We start from the raw sequence: 22,107 nt of genomic DNA, 5'->3' as shown, positions 1-22,107 counted from the left end.
ACATCTGTACATCAAGTTTTTTGGTCCAATTCAGTATTTTAAGTATTTTGAAAAAGCTGCCACTGTTAAATTAGAGAGAGCTCAAAGAAAAGGCTGAAATTTCTTTGGTTCCTGAATAATTATCTGGTTCGGCACTTCATGCTTGGTAGCAATAGGCTGTAGCAGTTAAATAGAGCCTGTTGCTTTTCCTTGGGGTTTGTACTCTCCAACTCACCAGAGTCCCGTTCTGCATTGCTTTCCATACTCTAAGACCAACCCCATTGGTCATGTGTTTTTGTTATCAGGCTCTCACCTTTTTGTTTCCTGTGTTGGGCCATCTTCTCATATTTTTGATACCTGCCTGGCTCCTGTGTCTCTTGGAATTTGCTGTCAATGAAACTGGGATTATGTCATTTCATTAAAAGTTAATTTGTTTCAAATAATAGATTGAACATGTAATAAATAAACATCATATTTTCTCTCATACTAAAGTGGTTGGAATTGTCAAAGAAATGGTGGAATTAGCTAATATTAAAGATAAGAGTGGCCCTGCCTGGTATGGCTCGGTGGATTAGCCTACCAACCGAAAAGTTGCAGGTTCCATTTGGTTCCCAGTCAGGACATAGGCCTGGGTTGCAGCCATGTCCCAGGTTGGGAGTATGTGAGAGGCAACCACACAGTGATGTTTCTCTCCCTCTCTAAAAAAAAAAAAAAGAAAAGAAAAAAGAAATAAAGAAAGAAAAAAAAAAGAATGATTTTACCTAACAGGCTACCAGGTAAACTCTACCATTAAATGAAATTATTCACATTAGTCCTTTTTATGGTATCTTTTTTTTTCTTTATTCTATTCTGAATAAGAGTAAAGAAGTTACTTAATTACAGTGGCTTTTTGGAAGATAAGTTAATTTTGTAACTTCCTTCTTTTGTACTTTTCAAAGGTATAAGCGGTTTACCCAGATTTTGAACAATATTGGAGAGAATGAAGGTGGTATCGATACATTTTCCAGAGGTTATGAATCATTTGGGGTCCACAGATGTACTGATGGTGGTTTGTACTGCAAAGAATGGGCTCCTGGAGCAGAAGGAGTTTTTCTTACTGGAGACTTCAGTAAGTATTAATATTTTGTTAATCTATTTGACACATAGACTTATTTTATTTCATGTAGTTGCTAAGGGGAAGATAAATGGTTACAAAAATCCCACTTTCAGATAGAGCCATTGAAGTTATTGTCTTTACCTTCATGTGTGGTGCAGGTGTTTCTGCTACTGTATACGTGTTCCTGAAAAACTTTGTTCTGTAAAATCATGCACCAGAAATAAGTGTTTGTGAGAAAAATAGTGTTAGACACACTATTCCAAATTTACTCCACTTTGTTAGCAAGCTGTGAAAAAACCAATAACAATCTGGGTGAAAATGTTGGTGTAAGTTAAATCTCCACTGACATTTGCACCTGATTACCTGGCATTGTATTTCTTGGATCCTGTATAGTCTAATATCTTTTTACGAGACCTCAATATAATTGGATATCTAATCTAGAGGATAAATTTTTTCATCACTTCATTTATTTTTCCTTTCTTCTTTTTTTTATAACACAAAGGGAAATTTCTCAGTTTTGTTTTCTGCACTGTTAATTACACTAGACAGTTAACCTGGTGGAAGGTGTAGTAGTTCTAGAGGCTGGGCTTCTGGCTTGCAGAGGGAGGAAGAACCTGTATATAAATAACTATAAGGCAATCTGCTTAGTTTTATTCTAGAAGTATGAATATATGACTATAATAGTGACAAGGAAGAAAGCTCAGTTTTGAAAATGTAATAACAAAAAATAGTCCTTAGCAAAATGTTCATAATACAAGGAAAGGAAATATCAGATTGGTGAAAATCTGTTAGTAGCATAGAGTGATGTAATATTTAAATTTCAATTTTACCAGACTCAAAAGTCTACATATTGTTTTATTCCATTTATATGACATTCTGAAAACAGCAAAAGTATAGGGACAGAAAACAGAGGTGTCATGTTGTGCAGGTAGGAGGTGTGACTTGATTGCAGAGGGGGTGATGAGAATGTATTATGTCTTAATAATCGTTGTGGTTACATGACTGCAGATCTGTCATCATTTATAGAGATATGTATGTAAAAGAGTGAGTTTCACTGCATGTAAATTATATCCTAAGGAACCTAATTTTTAAAAGTTTTGATTTTATAGATGTTAAAAAGGTCAAAGGAGAATAGTTGAATAAATTTTAATAATGATGCATTCTTTTTGATCCAGTTTATCAAATATTATAACATGTATATAAAATTTGTTAGCAATATTTTTATTCTGTCATACTGTATTTGTAAATCTGGTATTTTTTCATTGGAAATTCTTGATCTATATTTAGATTCAACTAGATTTCTAGTTTATAAATGCATACCCAAGTTTTTTTGCAAACATAATGAAAAGTTTTAGTTACTAAATTGAGCAATAGTTGTAAAATTTAAATTTAATAATTAAATAAAATTAAAAATTTAGTTTCTCAGTTGCACTAATCTTATTTCAAGTGTTCACTAGCCACCAGTGTCTAGAGGCTCCCTTATTGGAAAATGCAGGTCTGACTTAAAATAATTCTCTATGCGGTCCCCCAAATTAGATGATTTCAGCTCCCTATGTTTCTTTTTTTTTTAATTGTATTCTTTTTTTAAAAATTGATTTTAGAGAGAAGGGAAAGGAGGGAAAGAAAGAGAGGGAGAGAAACATCGTTGTGAAAAAGAAACATCAATTGGTTGCCTCTTGCATGCGCCCTGACTGGGGACTGAACCTGCAATGCAAGCATGTGCTCTGATCAGGGATTGAACCTGTGACCTCTTGGTTAATGGGATGACACTCCAATCAACTGAGCTACACCAGCCAGGGCAGCACCCTCCCTGTGTTTCTTGAGAGTTATTGAAAAGTTCATTGAGAAGTTTGAGAAAGATCATGTGAGCTGCTGATTCAGATTAGCTTGACCTGGTGATAATTATGAAATGTAGTTTAAGAATAGGAGACTTTTCACTTAAATTATTATTAAAGTTGATATTAATATTTTTTCTTATGTACAACATTGTTAATTTTCCATCTTCTCTATGCAGTGCCTTCATTACTAGCTTTTTTTTGTTGTTGTTGTTGTTAATAGACAATTTGAACATCAACTTAGAGTCAAGGCACATTTTGACATTCTATTTTATTATTTTTATGATTATTTATAAGATCGAAAGGTATTGATTAAGAATGTTCAAGTTAAATTTTTACATAAAGATACCGAAAGTACTATAAGAACCTCAGTTAAAGTTTGGGTAGTTGCATCAGGTACTCCTAACTTTATGTTTAAACCCACTAAGTAGGTTTTAAAAATCTAAAAATATAAGAAAGGAACTATATGAAACCTAGATTTGTTATCATAATATCTAATACTCATTTATGAAAGGTTGTGCCTTGTAAGTTTAATAAAGCTATAGGTACACTTGGAGAATTGCATTTAAAAATTGCTTAGTATTTAGTGCTTAAATAGTAAACGATGATAGTTTAAAAGATCCTTTTTAAAGAGAAACTAAAAATTACTTAGTCCCCATTTTTTTTTTAAAAGATTTTATTTGTTTATTTTTAGAGGAGAAGGGAGGGAGATAGACAGAGAGAGAAACATCAATGTGCGGTTGCTGGGGGTTATGGCCTGCAACCCAGGCATGTACCCTGGCTGGGAATCGAACCTGGGACACTTTGGTTCCCAGTCCGCGCTCAATCCACTGAGCTACACCAGCCAGGGCTAGTCCCCATTTTAATGTAAAAATATTTTCTTAACATTTTTTTTCTAAAATTTAATTTGATTTTTAAAAACCCTACCCTCTGTGAAGGTGTATCACATAATTTAAAATCTGTCTATATCCTTGAGATAGCATTCAGTCATTTATTTTCAGTCAATTATGGTTTAATCAGTAGTCCTTTATTTTTACTAGAGAGATTGGAAAGACTAAGATAAAATTGTGAAAATAGTTAAGAACAGGCAGTATGCTGGGTAAATTTAAATGTTTATCTATTTTCTAATTGAGATAAAAGGTTGTCTTTTTATCTACCTAAAGGGTCTCAGGATCTCTTTACACATGGGATCTCAACTTTTTCTCACTAAAAGCTTTGACATTTTGAAAAAAATCTTGAAAATTGAGAATGGAACACAAATTTTGTGTTAATAATACATTCAAAAGAATATTTCTTTTGATATACACTAGAATATTTATTTAATGACCATGTAGAACATAGAACTTTGATGATGATAACATGCCCTTCTTTATATAACTGAAACTAACCATTCCTTTTTTAAAACCACAATTAATCGGTTCCGTATTATGTTTTTCCCTTATTTACATAAAATCTTTTTTTGTCCTCTCATCAGTCAGAGAAAGACAAATACCATATGATCTTACTTATATGTGGAATCTAATAAACAAAATAAACTGAGTAACAAAATCAAAACCAAGGCATGGAACAGACTGACAGCTGTCTGAAGGGAGATGAGAGGGAAGGACTGGCTGAAGGAAGGTGAAGGGATTAACCAAACAACATATATGCATAACCTGTAGACAGGGACAAAAGTGTGAGGACAGCCGTGGGTGGGGGGAGGGTGTTGGGCAGAGGCAGGCAGAGCTGGGGAATGGGGACATTTGCAATGGTATCAACAATAAAAATAAAAATAAATAAATAAATAAATAAATTTTAAACCAAAAAAGCCCCCCTTTTTATTTTTTGCTTAGTCTTCTCTCATTATCAAAAATGTATTTCCTAATTTTATTGTTTTATGTTATAATGTATAAATTTGTGCTAAACCAAAGGAAAACAAAATGCATGTTATAAATTACAGTATTTTTTAGAAAATGCAAATGAGAATTAAGATATTTTTCTACTGGTTTTGCTAATGAGATAAATGTTTTTTATTTTAAAGATTTCATTTATTTTTATTTTATTTTTTATTTTAAAGATTTTATATTTATTTTTAGAAAGAGGGGAAGGGAAAGAGAAAGAGAGGGAGAGAAACACCATGTGATTGCCTCTTGCATGCCCCTAACTAGGCACATGGCCAACAACCCAGGCGTGTGCCCTGACTGGGAATTGAACCAGTGACCCTTTGGTTCACAGTCCTTCACTCAGTCCACTGAGCTACACCAGCCAGGGCTATTTATTTATTTTTAGAGAGATGGGAAAGGAGGGAGAAAGAGAGTGGGAGAAACATCCATGTGTAAGAGAGATGTTGATCAAGTTGCCTACCTCTCACATGCCCCCAACTGGGGACTCAGCCTGCAACCCAGGCATTGTACCCTGACTGGGAATCAAAATGATGATTTTTTGGGTTGCAGGCTGGCACTCAATCCACTGAGCCACACCAACCAAGGTGTGATAAAATGTTTTAGAAAGTGTTTATTCATTTATCAGTTGATAAAAAAAAAGATTCTATAGAATTAATCTGTATAACACTGATCATTTTTTAGAATTCTATTTCTTGCTTTGTCATCTAATATAACAGTAAGCTTAACATCAGTATATATACTTTAAATATTACCTAAAAGACTATTGCTTCCTTATTTGTTGGCAGAGATTTAAAAAGTAACATAATTTTACTTACATTTTTATCATGACCATGTGTATACAGTTTAAGACATTGTTTTTGTACCTATCGCTTCCTCAGTACCCTTTCCCCAAATAATATAAATCAAATCTTCCAACACCAGCAATGAAAACCTTTTTTTGCCAATAGATAAATTGACTGTCGCTTATATGTGCCTGACAAAGGAAATTTTATTAATTTAGTTTTTATCTAAATGGTTAGTCATTTATTTGCAGTAATTTTTCAGAAGACACTCAAAGAATGTCTAGACCCTCATTTTGTATTATGGAAAATTATGCCTGTAATAAAAGTAATTTAGTATATTGTTGTGATGACTTTTTCCTTTTCTAATTATTTTAGAAATTGACTGCACTATACATTTTTTTCTTGGGGCTAACTCATAGTATTGCTGGTTTATTGTTCTAGTGTTGTTTTTTTTTTTTTTTTTTCCCAACTGACCCAAAGATATTTTAGGTACACCTACTTAGAGAAGTCCAATATGTATCGTCTTCAAGAATGAAAATGCATGTATTGGTATGTTAAAAAAAAAAGAATGGGCTTCAGAGTTTGTAACCATTGTTGAGCTCTCCAAACTTGGCGCTTCATCTGACTCAGTGCAGGAAGATGTGGTATTACTTGCCTGACTGGGTTGCTCTAGATAGTAACTAGGTTGTGAATGTGAAAATTTAGTGCTACCAAAATGCTTATTATAATATTTCAAAAAATACTCAAATTTTCAAAGGTCTTTTTATTTCTTATTTTTAGAATTAATATTAATTTCAAAAGGCAGATGAGCTTTGCAAAAGTCAAGTGATTTTGTCTCCGAAAATCCCAAACTGAGATGGATCTAGCTTATGCCATATGCATTGTCAAAACTTGGAAAGCAGCTTTACTTTAAATATATTACACAGATTTTTTTCTTCATTTGACAAATAGAATATGAAACAGTTATTTTTTAGTCATTAAAAAACAGCAATGATAACAGCTAGCTTTTTAAGCAGCCATCAGTTGCCACAGCAGCTGAGGACAGTGAAAGTGCAGTGCCGTTAGTCAAGATTGGGACCACACCACCCGAAAAGTACTTCTGAGCAAGTCAGAAAGTACATTAAAGGTTCGCGATGAATGTGTAAACTTTGAATTATCTTTAATATAACAAAGAATCATTCTTTAGAAGGTTAAATGTGATTTAAAATATACTTAGAGTTTTAGAATGAAATCATGTTTATTGCAGGTTGCAAATAATTCCTGAAAACTAGCTGCTTTCCAGTAGCTACATGATGATAGAGTGAAAGGCAGTAAACTACATATATCAGTACAAAATAATTGAGTTCCTATTTTGCTATAACTGAAAACATTTCATTTAAAATTACCAAGTCTGGGAGCTAGAAATGTTTCAAATAACCTAAATGTCTATCATTGATAGACTGAAAAAAAAAGGAGAGGGGAAGGAAGCCCTAGTTTTTGTTCCCTTATAGAAAAAAGTCACCACAGATATTTTTATAGAAAAAGAAAGACACCAAGGAGAATTTTACCTTTGTTCTGATGAAATTTGTCAATAATTAAGTTTCCAGTTACTACAACTGCTAAAAAGTTTATATCATCATAAAAGCTTTTATTTTTCTTACTTCCATGTGCTCTGAAACAGTGTAACTCAGAGTGTGCTCTGTGGACCCCTTTGTTCTGTGCACTATAGTCAGTTTGCAGTGATATCTTGTCATAATTGGGAGTAAGGATTTTGCCAGAATGACTTTATTTTTGTTGAATGATAGTACAAAAACTGCGGTTTAAATTTTGAAAATCTCGTTTTATTTTGATTTTTTAAATAATTTATTTTATTATTTGCATAAGTATTGGTTTATGATAGATTGGAAATTTTTTTTTTTAAGATAAGTTGTCCATCATCATAGGTAGTTTGAGAAACAGTGATCTGAAAATTAGTGATTATTATTTATTGGTTTAGAAGTCCTTTGTGGTTTGAAGGGTATAGTTCTTATGGCAACCTCCATCATAATCTCTTCAACTAAATCTGTGGTGGCTGTGTTAGTCAGTTTGTTAGTCAGCATGTTACAGAAAACTCTTAACAGTTTAATGGCCTAGAACAATGAAAGCTTAGTTTTTACTCATGTTGGCTATGTCATCAGCTGTGGCTCTGTCCCCAGTGTCAAATTCTTTCCAGGATTAAACCCCTGTGTGTCACAACAGATCTCATGATGGAGAGAAACAGCAATGGCAGGTGTGTTGTGGCTCTAAAAGTTTTAGTTTAGAAGTGGCAAATATGATTTGGACTTCCATTTCATTAACCAAGTAAATTGGTCAAGCCTTATGTCAATGAGGTATGGAAGCAGAATCCCCTTTATGGAGGCTCACGGAAAACTGGGAATGATAATGCAAACCACCCTTCTGGCGGATAACACATTTTTTATAATGTAATATGTAAACTTTCCAGATTTTTTCATATTCTAGGTATCTTATAGTCTTTTTTTTTTTTTTTTTTGGTTGGGAGGGGCAGAGGGGAGTTGGTTAGGTAGCCTGGTGCTTCCCACTTAGATTGTTAAGAAGGATTTCCACTGACCCCTACATTTAAGTGGAACTCGAAGGAGCCTTTGATAGTTTCAACACTCTCTGGGACATCTGAGTGCATTTTTGTTATATGGCTTTCCTTCATTTTGGCTTACTGGTGATTATGATATTTCTAGAAAGCAAATTTCTGGGGTAGTTGGTGATTCTTGCTATTGTTTATTTTGGCGAAGGGGTTATAGACTACAAGGTAGAGGTGTTAGAAGGCTTTAGGGCTGTTAACCGAACCAGCATTGATGCTAAGGAATGGACTCTTTGATGTATGTTAACTTAAAATAATTGATCAGCCAATAGTTGTCAGGACTTTCTCTACTTTCCAACCCATTGTTGATTCTCTTACCCCTTTCATCTGTTCTTGTTGACTTTTTTTCATTTTTCAATGTAGTAGAGATACAGTGGAGGCTTACATAACCAACATCTACTTACTAGACTTACTGAATTTACTTCTGCTTTGCAGACTCACTGTAAAGGACAGTGACAGCTTCTACAGGAGACTGAGCACACCTGCAGTTCTGAGCATGCACTGCATACACACGTGCAGTACTGCTCCTGCCTGCTACCCCACATGTTTATAGTGAGCTAGTTTCCTACCTCCTCCAGCCCTGTGAATGCTGATTCTCTTCATTATAAATTTGTAAAATAATGTTGTATGAAGCAGTAAACGATGAGTGGGCCAACAAAGAAAATTATTAGATGTTGGCAAAATTTCAGTATGGGTAAGCTGGAAAAACTATCTTGAATTAAGTATGTGCAAGTGAATAGCAAAAAATAATATGAATCTAACAATTTCACATGTAGATTATTTTGCATGTACCTTTTAGCTTTAATTCTATTTTAATTAAAAAGAAATTATAAATATTTGTAAGTGTAAGTTCATACAGAAGGATGATAAAAATCTTAATCAGAGGGAAAAAAAACATAAGAAATGGTTTTAATCTTAAATCAGGTGATAGGTGAATATACTTGTGTTATAAGTTAAAACAACAGTTTTACTGTTTGTATGTATATATATTTGTTTATTTTATTATTCTCTGATTTAACCTTTTCAATATATGTACCAACTTGTGGCCCCAGTTTTGCTAGATCAGAGAGCTTTGTTATAATTCCTAACGGGATTATTTTTATAGGAAAGCATTCTTACCTCCTGGGATCTTAGGAGATTTCTGTCACAGACCTTAATGCTAGAAAGTAGATTTTGAACTGTGTGACATACATAATAATTTTCTAGCCTTGTGCTACTTTTTCATAAATATCCTGTTAAAACTTTTTGCTGTTTGGATAATGAAAGACCTTTTATTTGGTTTCAATTTTTGTGTTTCACTTGTAGTTAATGTCTGTAAAGTTATTTTGTTTATGGTTCTTCAGCAGTTGTGTTGTGAAATTTTAATAATTTTATTCATTAAAGTGACTTTATTAAGCTTACCATTTACTTACACAAAGACAGTACATTATTCATATTATTCTCTTATTAAGTTAGGTGTTTTCTTAGAGAAGTGTTCTATTTTATAATAGTCACATCCGGTCCCAAGTGTAACTGATTATAACATATATCAACATTCTCTGTCTCATGATCACAACTAAACTATTCATTTTATGTTCAAATTATATTATTTTAAGAAGCTGTCACTTGTGATAGACGTTTAAAGCAACTACAATTTAATTTGTTGGTATTTTCTTTCTTATGCCACAGATAATACAATTGAATATCATTTTGCACTGTGGAGGTTACAAAAATGTAGTAAATTCTTAAAAGGTGTATAACACTGTTTTGCTTATCCAGACAGTGATTCAAGTATGTCAATGGGAATTCATTGATTAGTTTTAAAGGTTTGTCTGGATTATTGTCAAGCTTTGAATCTATAGCTCTCTCCTCACATCCTTTCCTTTGTTTCCCTATTACCAGCTTGTATTCTTTACATTTTCATGTCCTTGTCTAACTCTTTTGTTACTAGCAGAATTTGAATATATGTTCAAGCTTGAATAAATTTTGAAAAAAAAAAGGAAAATTTTGCTTTGTTGTTGCTTGGAAATTCCTTATGTGAAACTGTGAAAGTATTAATTTTGATTTTGACTGCCAGATACCCATCTTTTATAATGGGTTACTGAAAAAATGACTTACCTGCTTATAAAGCATTGTCAAAAGTACCCCAAATGTCTTTAGAGAGTAGAGACCTGAAATTAAGGCCACATATTTTTCAGCAAGTACCAGTGACCTTCAGTAGTGATACCAGTGGGTAGTGTTACTGCCCAAGAACCGTGGATGTTTAAGTGACTTTTGTCTTAAATCTTGAAGACTTATTATATACTCCCACTTCTTATTTCCTTTATTTTTTATTTTAACATGATAAAAGATGAGATATAACTTATATAAATTATTCACTATTTCAAATTATACACTTCAGTTTTTTAAAATATTTATTATGTCGTGCAGCCATCACTACTAATTCCAGAACATTTCTATAACTCTGAAGAGAAGCCTCATACCTGTTAGCAGTCAGTCCCAGTTTCTCTCTCCCTCCATTCCTTGGCAACCAATAATCTATTGTCTGTCTCCAAAGAATTCTCGATTCTGGATATCTTATATAAATGGAATCATATAATATGTAGGCTTTTGTCTCAAGCTTCTTTCACTTACAATGTTTTCAAGGTTCATTCATTTTATTGCATGTAAGAATCCATTTTTAGGACTAAGTACTGTTTTGTTGTACAGCTATATCACATTTTGTTTATCCAGTTCTCAGCAAGTGGACATTTGGATTGTCTCTACTTTTTCCCTATTATGAATAATGCTTCTGTGAATTTTTTTGTACAAAATTTTATGTGAACATTTGCTTTTAATTCTCTTGGGTTGCCTTGCTTATTGACATTATTACCAACTTCAAATATTTTGCTGTGTTGGTCATTTGCTTATTGCTCTAAGATCTTTCATCCACCCTTTTCTGCTTTTCTTTACACCATAGTCTCCAAGCTCCCTTGGCTTCTGCTTTTGTTGAGTTGGTTTAGTGGGAGACACTTGGGGAAGACTTGAGGGTGGGAGGAGGGAGAAGCCAGTGAATTCTCCCTGACTCTCTTGTGCATCATTCTGTCCAAAGTGAGGTTGATATGTATCTCACTGCAGGTATGTCTTGTAGTTCTTGTAGCTTTTATCTTTTTGAGTTAGCTTCTTCTAAGAATGCTTGCCCTGTTTGCAGCTTCTGCTAGATGGCTCTGTCTTCTGGTTTCCAGTAAAACTGTATCTGCCTTAGGGATATAACTTGATTTCTATTATTGCCAATTCCTGGGTTGCTTAATTGTCCTCTATTTGAATTCTCAGTTCTTCTATTACCTGTGTGACAAGTTCCCATCTATCTAAAATGATTAGAATGATTTCTACTCTGACCTCTCATCACTGGAGTAGTATTTCCCTTTTGTTAGGCCTGCCGAATACACCTTTCATATTGCATTTTGAAAGCACTAATGGGATAGTTTGCCTTGGTGATTCTGCTCCTGTTAAAGTATTTTCGGTGTTTTTTTAAAGTTAAGTGTTTTTTGTGGATTTTTAAGTGTTTTTAACAGTAAAGATATATGTATTATAGATTTTATTTTATTCAAAATTCCAGAAAACTGAGCAGTGAGAGACACTGCTATATTCTTTTCTTACATTAGAGCAAATTTATTATGCTTAATTTTAAACAGGGTTTTTGATGTTCTCTCTACTTAAGAACAATTTCATATTCATCATATTTTATTACGTCTAAAATGGTATTTCCCAGTCTCGAAGCAGAGTAACCTGGGTGTTAGTAAAAGGAAGATTCTAGGGTAAATAAGAAAAAGTCTCCTGACCTGGTCAGGTAGCTCCGGTGGTTGGAAAGTTGTCCCAGACAACAAAAGGTTGCGGGTTTGATCCTGGTTGGGACAAAACAAGGTTGCAGTTTCCATCCCCAGTCAGGGTGTGAACAGAGGCAACTAAGCAATGTTTCTCTCTCATGTCTATGTTTCTTTCTTTCTTTCTCTCTCTTTCTCTCCCTTTATCTCTTCCTTTCTCTCTCTCCCTCCTCTGTCCCTCCCTCCACTTTCCTGTCTCTTTAAAATCAATAAACATATCCTCATTCCTCCTGCATCACAGTCTTTAGGAGTGGAGTTTAATGATGCATTTTCCTGTTTTCTGAACAGTATCATCTATGTGCTAGTGGCTGCTGTAGTATTATATATATATATATTTCATTTTCATCTCTCCCACCTCATCTTCCTGGGGAAAGTCACAGTCATAGTTTCCTTTCCTAGCACATAGTATGGAGTGTGCAACTTCAACCAGTGATCTGTATTTTCTGTTTTTAGCAGAATCTTCTAGAGGGAAAGAAAATCATATGTCTCTTAGGAAAGAATCAGAAGGGCTCATCACTTACAGTGGAAGGTAGAGAACAATGACTAATTTAATTATGCCAGATTTCTGGGGTGGTAGACATTTGGTTCTTACTCCCTGGCCAATTTATCTTTCTAGGTGTCTAGTGAAGGTTGAGACATTTTCAGATATGTAGGGAAAGTTTAGGGTTAGGGTTAGGGTTAGTTCAGAAAAGTTTATCTTGAAAGCTTTGTTTCTTTGAACATTATGTAGGGGTGCTGGCAAAATGAGGAGTGAATCAAAAGAGAAGAAGACATGGGATACAGGAACTAGCAGCTCAAGCTGAGGAAAGAGTAGAATGGAAAGAAATAGTCAGGTTCTGCCCCAGGCAGAGAGAAGAAACAATTAGGAAGAGACTAAACAATTAGGAAGGTAGAGAAGACACCATGAAGAAGTTCTCTGTGAAGCGTTTCACTGGGAGGAAATGGCAGAATGGAGAAGGCATTGAGGAGCTGAGAAAATTTTGGTGTATGAGTAAAGGTTTTTTGTAGAAGGAAATAGTAAGGTTCAATTTAAACATAATGCTGGAATCTCCTTCAGGTGGCTGTTAAAGATGGAATGTTCATGCCGCTCCCCCCCACTCCAAGTTCATATGTTGAAGCTCTAACCTCCAAACAGGATTCTGTTTGGAGGTGAGGTCTGTGGGAGGTAATTAGCCTTAAAGTCATAGGGAAGATGTGATGTGATTAATGTCTTTAACGAAGGGAAGGAAGACCAGAGTGCTGGACTTTGTCTCTGCTTGTGTTTCTGCCTTTGCTTCTCCCACGGATACAGCAAGAAGGTCAGCCTGCAAGTCAGGAGCTGCATTTTCTGGCACTTTGGTCCTGGATCTCCCATCCTCCAGAACTATGAGTAATAAATGTCTGCTTTTTAGGTTACCCAGTCTGTGGTATTTTGTTATGGTACCTTGGTAGTCTAATACAGTGGCATGGAGTCATTGTGTTGGACTGTTGACAAGTATCTGTAATCCTACTTTCCTACTGGGCTCTATAATGAACAGTATTTACTCTGATGTAAATGAACAGTATGTGAATGAACAGTAAATGAACAGTATTTCTTTTTTTTTTAAGATTTTATTTATTTATTTTTAGAGAGGAAGGGAGAGAGAAAGAGAGGGAGAGAAACATCAATGTGTGGTTACTTCTCATGTGCCCCCTATTTGGGACCTGGCCTGCAACCCAGGCATGTGCCCTGACTGGGAATTGAACCAGCAACCCCTTGCTTCATAGGCTGGCACTCAATCCACTGAACCACACCAGCCAGGGCCCATATTTCTATAATGTATGGATACATCACTAAATGCTTAGTGCTTACATTATTTTCATAAAAATAATAAGGAAAGATTTTGGAAGATATTTCATAACTATAATCATGTAATTAAAATTACTAATATATAGGTGAATTATGTTTTTATTGTGATAAATGCATCTGATATACTTGACACTTGATGAAATAGATATACTGGGGAGACGTAATTTAGACATTGCTTTATGTATGGAAATGTGTCTGTTCAAACATGTTTATCCCTATATGGGGAAAATAGGTGGCAGGAGAGCTCCAAGGATGAAGGTGAATGAACCATGCATGTGTAGACTGACAACTCCCTGTATTTGATAGGAACTTGTTTATTTTTGACCTGGGCTCTTCAAGTTACTTTATTCTTGTTGTCTCAGCTCAATGATAGGTGCGCTTGTCTCCGTGAATGAGAGTGTGTCACCTTCAGGTGGTGGTAACTTACAGACTTGCCTTTTTTGAAGAGTTTTTCCTGAGTGTCACAGAATTTTCACCTCTGTTAGGTGGGAGGCGGCAGGACACAGATGGCACACCCAGGGGTTTCCCTGGGGAGGGTTTAGTGAGGGGCTCTTACAGAAGGCTGGTGAGTGTTAAGAGAAGTACCGAAACTGGGAGCTGTTGCCCCTGTTGGTGTTGATATAAAAGAGGAGGGAATGGTTGGTTCCTGGAGCATAGTTAGGGCTGGGGTCCTAAAAGAGGCTCCAGGTACAGGCTCTGTGGTTAAGAGAAAAAAGGTAGCCACTGCCAGAAGCAAGCAGAAATTGAAGTGGTGCTGAATATTTTAATTCCCTTGAAGCAAGCATTTAAATTTGTAGCAATTTATCAGAGTTTGAAAATACTATTAAACAATGCATATATGATTACCAATACATCTAAAAACTCTGGGCAAGTAAAATCACACTTTTTCTTGCTTTTTGTTTTTCCTGGAGTTATAGAATACAATGTTGAAATAAGGGGCTTACTTTGTTAATGTTGTAATATCCCCCAAATGTTTTAATTCACTAAGTATACAGTGTGGGTATATGGTGAAATTTTTTTTTAAGTAGGTTTATTTCAGGGCTCTGTTAGGGCCCTGTAAGTTTGAAGAGTATGTGGAAGACCTGGAGTTTAAATTCAATAGCTTCTCTTTTATTTCACCCTACTTCCCTTCCCTTAGGTAGCACTATTTATTGAGCACTTTCTATGTGCCAGACATTGTCCCAGAAGAGCAGAGATGGGGGACAAGTTGATACCATTTGCTGCAGCTCCAGTCTGTGATCAGGCCTGTGGCTCACGTCAATCCATTTGTCACTCATTCTTTTATTTTTGAAGGCTTACTAAGTCAACAAAGGGGTTTTATCTTTTACTGCCTTACTTTCTCCTAAGACTTAGGTGAGTGGTGATAATGCCTTAGGTGCCTTTTAGCGTTATCTCTTGGGATGGGTGAAGTCACAGAAATTCTGAGATGCAAAAGGAAGATAATAACCTTCTCATCTGGCAGTGAAAAGAGGTGATGTCTAAGCTCATGTAAGCTTAGGTGATCTGCCTAAGCTCATCTGGTAATAAAGTTAAATTGAAATTCTGATGTTATTCTGAGTATTTATGGCCATTTCAGTGTACTTTTCAAATAAAAAATAAATGATTAAAGATACTATTTTACAATGATATTTTAAAAAGTAAATAATTATATGATGATATTTGCCCAAGTATTTTTTAAAATCAACACAACACTTAGAATATAATTTAGTAATAATTTTAAAACAATATATTATTTCTTAATACTTTCTGAGGATTTTTTTTGCTTGCTTATTAACTTTGGCGATATTTTGTGTTTCTTTCTAAACCAAAAGCACTGAAATAAAATTTTTGAGGTATATTTCCAGAGAATCTATAATTGATTTAAATGATACATGAGACTTTTTTGTCAAAGTGAAGTGAGCTAGAAAAAAATCTCTTAGAATAGCTGTATTTAGATTTTAATGAAACTAGGCAGAAAGGAGACTAAAGTGAATTTCCTTTTTAGTCTTTTAAATGAAAAAATGCATCATTTGTCCTATATATCTTACTCATCATCAGTCATAGCAAAGCATTCATTCCCATGAGATAGATAATGGATTCAGAGAGCCGAGAGGAATGGAAGATTGTCATTCAGTGCAGATGAGTTTTAGTAATATTCTTATCATGAGAAATTGGGTTGCAGAACCTTAGGATTTGGAATTAAGTTGCTATAGATATATTTAATTAAAAATAGATTGCTTAACCTTTCTTTAAGTTAGAAATTGGTTTAAAATCTTAAATTTATAGTTAGTTTGTATTTAACTTGTATTCAGGACTTGCCTTTAATAGGAATTCTTTAAAAAGTTTAGCTCTAAAAAGGTACATTTTAATTGAACTATTACAGTGAACATATAAAGAAAGTTTCTGAAAGGATTTTGTAACTTAGTATATTGGATCAAAGTACTGTTTACTTTTCTCCTCACAGAGAATGTAACCAAACTTATAAACCAAACTAAAATCTGAGAACAACAGGGGAAATCTGCCTTCTTAACACTCTCAATGCCTCATCAACACAACTCCTTAATCATTATAAATTATATTTTATAGTGTGTTAGGTGATAACCTGATGGGTTTCTCATTTGTAATAGTGTCCTGTGGATAGTACTTTTCTAAAAATTAAAGCATGTGAAGAATTAAATTATCAAAGTAGAAGAGCAAACTTAGATGAGAATATATTTTATGTGCATGTATTGGCCGAATTTGCAACCTCTACTATTATATAATTGGTTTCAGATTAATTCGAGGAAATCAAAGTGCTCCAAGCTCATTCTGTGATTTTATTTAATTGTGTACTCTTAGCCCAAAGCATTTTAAAAAGGTAAGTTGAATACAGAGGGATGTGTGGTTAACTAATAATTTCTACCACATCCCCCAGCCATGGGACTGCATTCCCTCCTCTCAGGCCGCAGGGGAGGTCCCTTGTCCACAGCAGATGCTGAGGTTTGTTTGAGCTGTGTTTGGGCCAGTTCTCCTGCTTCAGAAAAGCCAGAGGAGTAGAGACAGGACACAGGATTGATACCAGTTGCCGCAACTCTGGTCTGTGATCAGGCCTGTGGCTCCTGTCCATCAAGTTGTCACTCATCCTTTTTTCAAAGAGTAACTAAATCAGAAGAGGGGTTTTATTTTTTACTGGCTTATTTTCTTCTAGGATCTGCTCATATGAATAGTGATATTATAATATGTGCTTTATAGCTATATACATCTTAGGAATTAAAACTTTTTTTATGTCTAGGTTGTATCGACTAGCACAAAAATATCTTACACTAATTGTACATATTGAGTCAAAATAAACTCTTTTGTCAAATGTTTATTTATCATAACTTTCATTTCCTTCTTAAATGAAACGCTTCTATAGGAAATGTTCCAATTTGTTTTTCCTCTTCTCCACAGGGTGAGTTAATTACATACTGAATCTCTCATAAATATACCATCATTACTCAGAAGGTAATTGCAACATTATAGAGTGCAAATCTTTTCTCAGCGGAGATCAAGATTCATTCATTCTCAAAATCTTAGCATGGTCATGTTAGGCATACAGAAAATGGGGCTTTGTTGTTATTACAACAGATGGATTCTCTTCATCGGGGCTCTATTTTGTTTCTCCATTATCAACCATGTAGAAAGGGCCTGCTATCCACAGTGGTACTCCGCAGGTGAGATCAGGAGAAACTGTGCACGTGAGAGCCCTCAGCACAGCCTGACATCTTGCACATTATCAACAGATATTCCTTAGCAAGCTCCTTTTTGCCTTTGTCCAGCATTTTCCCAAATTTAAGTGGAGAATATGAATGTTATTGTCTAGTTTGTCAAAATATGCCCTTTCTAGGCTACCTTTTGAAGTGTGGACTGACTCTTGGACTGTCTTGCTAGGATCTATCATTGGTGGTATTGTCCTAAATCGAAAATCTAACATTTTTTTCTATGGAATAAATAGGTGTACCTGGTGAAGCCTGTTGTTAAGTTTCTCTAGAATAAAATATTTCTTTTGAAATACGTATTCACCTATTTTCCAAATATTTCAGTATTTTATTTACAAGCCACTGGAACAATATTTGCACAAAGTGCAAGATAAAGCCATGAACAGCTCACATTTTGTGATGTCAGATGAAAAAGAAGTGAAAGCTTAGGAGAAGAAACCACATTAGGGAAATGAGAAGTGTCCTATCCTGACAGAGAAAGAAGAAAGAGTAAAGTACTTTTCAAGGAATGATTGATTTACACAGTACAATATTATTATATATATTTAATATCTAAAATGTAGTGAACGTTTTTTACTGTGCAATAAGAGTTTGCTGTGGACTATTTCACTAAATCTTCCCAATGGCCCAGTCAGGTAAATATTATTATTGTCCTCAATTTCCAGATGAGTTGAGACTTAGACTTTGGGATTCATACTTGCGAACTGTGCCGGAGCCAGGATTGCATTTGTTGAGGCATTCTGGTTCTGTGCTGTAAACGCTGAACCGGAGAAGAGTGGAGCACTATGAACTTGAAGGAAAGTGAGTTCCAGTTGCAGCTTTTCTTTGCAGTGGTAGAAAGTGTTCCTTAACAGAGAGTTGTTTCTGTATTTTACAGACATGGGAATTTAAATTCAAGAAGTTATGTAACTTACTAAAAGTCATATATCTAGTAAGCAGAAATTGAAAGGTTTAGCTACAGGTATTCTAGACGTTTATTCCATTAAGGCTGTGCTTACCAATGTCATCCCAATTTCACACCTATGAATTACATGTAACTCCTGTTATGTACATCTGGAATTCATGTTTATGTCTCTGAAAGCTGACTGTAGTTTTGAGATAATTTTATATCTAAAGTATAAGACATCAGTGTTGAGTGTGTGTGTGTTTAACACTATGTATGTGTGATACAATAGATATGTAAGTAACTAAATGGTTTACATTCTTTTGAGTTGTGCGATAGGACAATTCAAAGAAGTGGACTGACTTGAAAGAGAATATGAATATATATATATATGTAATTTCTTTCATGTTTGTCTCTAGTTTTCTCTGTGAATTATAAGAATTTTTTTTTTTCTGCAAGGAAAGGAGCATGTATATTTACCTCTCTGTGCATATACTAGAAGCTACTCAGCAGGAGTCATTTTTACTATCTGTGCTCTTCCTCTCCTCACTTCCCGCCTCTGTCTCTCTTTCACTTTTGTGGTTATCTTCAATAAGGCTCCATACACTAAGGCTAATGCTGGACACTGAACAGTAACAAAACACTTGTTGGCAGTATAGTTGAGTGTCTGAAGTTAGCCCAAAGTACCTGATCTCTCACTTGCTTGGCTAGAAATGGTGACTTATCTGGAAATTGTGGTCCAGGTTGTCCTTCATTTGACAGACTTATGTAGCTCTTTCTCTGATGTAACAACCACAGATCTAACAATTTCAAGGCTTGCTAACATACTGTTAACCTTTTCTATTAGGAAAACAAATCCACATGCAAAGTTCGTTTCTTAAAGCATAAAATTCCAAAATAATAGCTATAATTGATAGTGCAAAAATACATTTAGTTAGGAGCCCAATATGTGCTATGCACATTTCTAATGTAGATAGGTGCTGGATTTGGTCTATGTTATTTATATTCTGTATGTAAAAGCACACACAGGCAGGATCAGGAGTCAGACTAACATGGATTCAAATCTTGGCTCTGTCACTCAATAACTATGGAACTTTGGCTTGATTGCTTTCCCTCTTTGAGTCTGTTTCCTCGTTCATCAAATGAAATTTGTGCTACTTTACAGGACTTTTGAGGTATCAAAGTACATGTTGAATGTCAAGCTCTAAGGACATTCCATAACTGCTATTGCTGTCACCAATGTCACCATTTTTTGTTATTGTAATAACTTTTATTACCTATATCAATATAAAATTTTCTATTTCTGTATCATTAGTTTTGAGGCAGCCTCTGTTTAAACAACTTTTTTTTTCTCCTCAAGGGAGTGGATTGTATGATAGTTTGAGATTTCTTTATAGAACTCTTGCAGAGCCCAAGATAGATTCTGATATTATAAGCAACAGCTTGGTATGTTTATGCTGGTCATCACTCAAAAATTTACTGCTAATCTGGCTAATCTGGTTTCCAGAAGGAGATGATAGACATTTTTTCTCTGCTTAAGTCTATTTTTCTCCAAGCTCTAATATGGTCATGTTGTTCTTCCTTTGCAAATCCTTGAAATATTTTATCATTTTCTCTTCAGAGAAGTCTTCAGCCATCCAACTGGGCCCTTTATTCTACTTATTGACCAAGCTATATTTTCAGCATTAAATTTTTATATGTTTCCCTCTGTGGTCTTTTTTTTTTTACAACAACTCTGCTGGAACCCGATCTTAGTCGGGGCCAGTGACTTTCAACCATTGTGCCACTAAAATTTTTAATAAAAACATGTGCTACCTGACTATTTAGTTGGGGGCACTGACCTTTTTTCCCTTAGATTATCAAATAAAAAAGTGACAACAGCCAACACAACAATAGCTGTCTGATGTGAATGTATCAAAATTATACCTGTTTTTTGTCAGATTGACAAAAAATACATATTTTTGTTGTGCCACAGAATTTTAGTAATTACTTTATGTGTGCCATGAGATGAAAAAGGTTGAAAATTGCTGGTCTAGGCAAAAAGCTCAATAGAACGAACAGGTAAATGCTACTTGACCTTTAAAATGTTATTTTTTTAACAGCTTTATGAGGATATAATTTACATACTATTCAACTTACCTATTTAAGGTGTAAAATTCCATAGTGCTTAGTATATTAGTATAGTAAAAACAGAATTGTACAGCCATAACTGCAGTCAGTTTTAGAGCATTTTCATCACCCCAAAAGCACCTTTGTGCCCTTTTAGCTATCATCCTACAGTCTTTCCATCCCCACCCCTAACCCTAGTTAAGCATTTGCCTACTTTCTGTTTCAATAATTTGCCTGTCCTTGATATGTCATATGAATGGGATCTCATATATGTGGTCTTTTGTGATTGACTTCTTTCACTTAGCATAGTGTTTTCAAGGTTCTATTTTGTAGCATGTATAGGCATTTCATTCCTTTTTATGGCCAGATAATATTCCATTGTTTGGATATGCAGCATTTTGTTTATTCATTTATTAGTTGATGGACATTTGCATTGTTTTACTCTTTTGACTATTATGGAAATGGCTGCTATGAACATTCATATACAAGTTTTTTTGTGTGGACATATATGTTCATTTCTCTTGGGAATATACGAAGGAGGGGAATAGTTGTATCAAATGGTAATTTTATCTTTAGCTTTTGAGGCAGTTCTAGACTGTTCCATTCTCACAGCAGTGTATGAGCTTTCCAATTTCTTTATATCCTCTCCAACAATTATTATCTATCTTTTTGACTGTTACCTTCCTAGTGAATGAAGTAGTATCTTATTCTGGTTTTGATTTGTGTTTTCCTAATAACTAAATAGGTTGAGCTTCTTTTCATGTGATTATTGACCATTTCTACATCTTTGTGGATCAGATCCTTTGCTCATTTTAAAAATTCAACTGTCTTTTATTATTGATTTATAAATGGATTTATTATGTATTCTAGGCTTAAGATAGATCTGCTATCAGATAAATGGATTTCGAACATTTCCTCTCATTCTGTGGGTTGTCTTTTGACTGTCTTGGTGGTGTCCTTTGATGCCTAATTTGTTAAAAAATTTTGAAGAAGTTCAATGTATCTCTTTCTTTTGTTACTTGTTCTTGTGGTGCCATATTTAAGAACTGAGGTCATAATGATTTACCCTTTTTTTCCTAAGACTTTTATAGGTTTAGTTCTTACAATTAAATCTTTATTTCATTTTGAGTTAGATTTTTATGGACAGTATCTGACTTACCAATGGTTTGACTTAGGGTTTTTCAACTTTGTGATGCTGTGAAAGCAATATGCATTCAGTAGAAACTGAATTTCGAATTTTGAATTTTGATCTTCTCCCAAGCAGCAGTGGGTGGTAAGTTACTCTCCTGTGATCCTGGGCATTGGCAGCGGTGAGCTACGGCTGCCAGTCAGCCAGCAACACGGGGGTTAACAGTTGCTGCTGTGAGTGTACTGTGTTGCCAGCATTTTTTGAGTATTGTGTTTTGTATTCAATAAATTGCATAAAATATTCAATACATTATTTTAAAATGACTGTGTATTAGATGATTTTGCCCAACTGTAGGTTCATATACCTGTTCTGAGCATGTTTAAGGTAGGCAAGGCTAAGCTATGATGATCA

General features: G+C 34.6%; 1 protein-coding gene across 1 annotated transcript in view; it reads left to right on the top strand.

Annotated features, from left to right (window-relative positions):
- GBE1 (1,4-alpha-glucan branching enzyme 1) overlaps window positions 1-22,107 on the top strand; it is a 268,090-nt gene that overhangs the window by 57,449 nt on the left and 188,534 nt on the right. The window contains exon 2 of the mRNA XM_045851712.1: window positions 918-1,087. Coding sequence (XP_045707668.1) covers window positions 918-1,087 — 170 coding nt within the window. The remainder of the gene's footprint in view (window positions 1-917; window positions 1,088-22,107) is intronic.

The sequence above is a fragment of the Phyllostomus hastatus genome, unplaced genomic scaffold (genome assembly GCF_019186645.2).
Source record: "Phyllostomus hastatus isolate PE091 unplaced genomic scaffold, TTU_PhHast_1.1 phas_contig_86, whole genome shotgun sequence".
NCBI classification, from domain to species: domain Eukaryota; kingdom Metazoa; phylum Chordata; class Mammalia; order Chiroptera; family Phyllostomidae; genus Phyllostomus; species Phyllostomus hastatus.
Note: the sequence above shows the minus strand (reverse complement) of the source record. Positions and strands in the feature narration are given on the sequence as shown.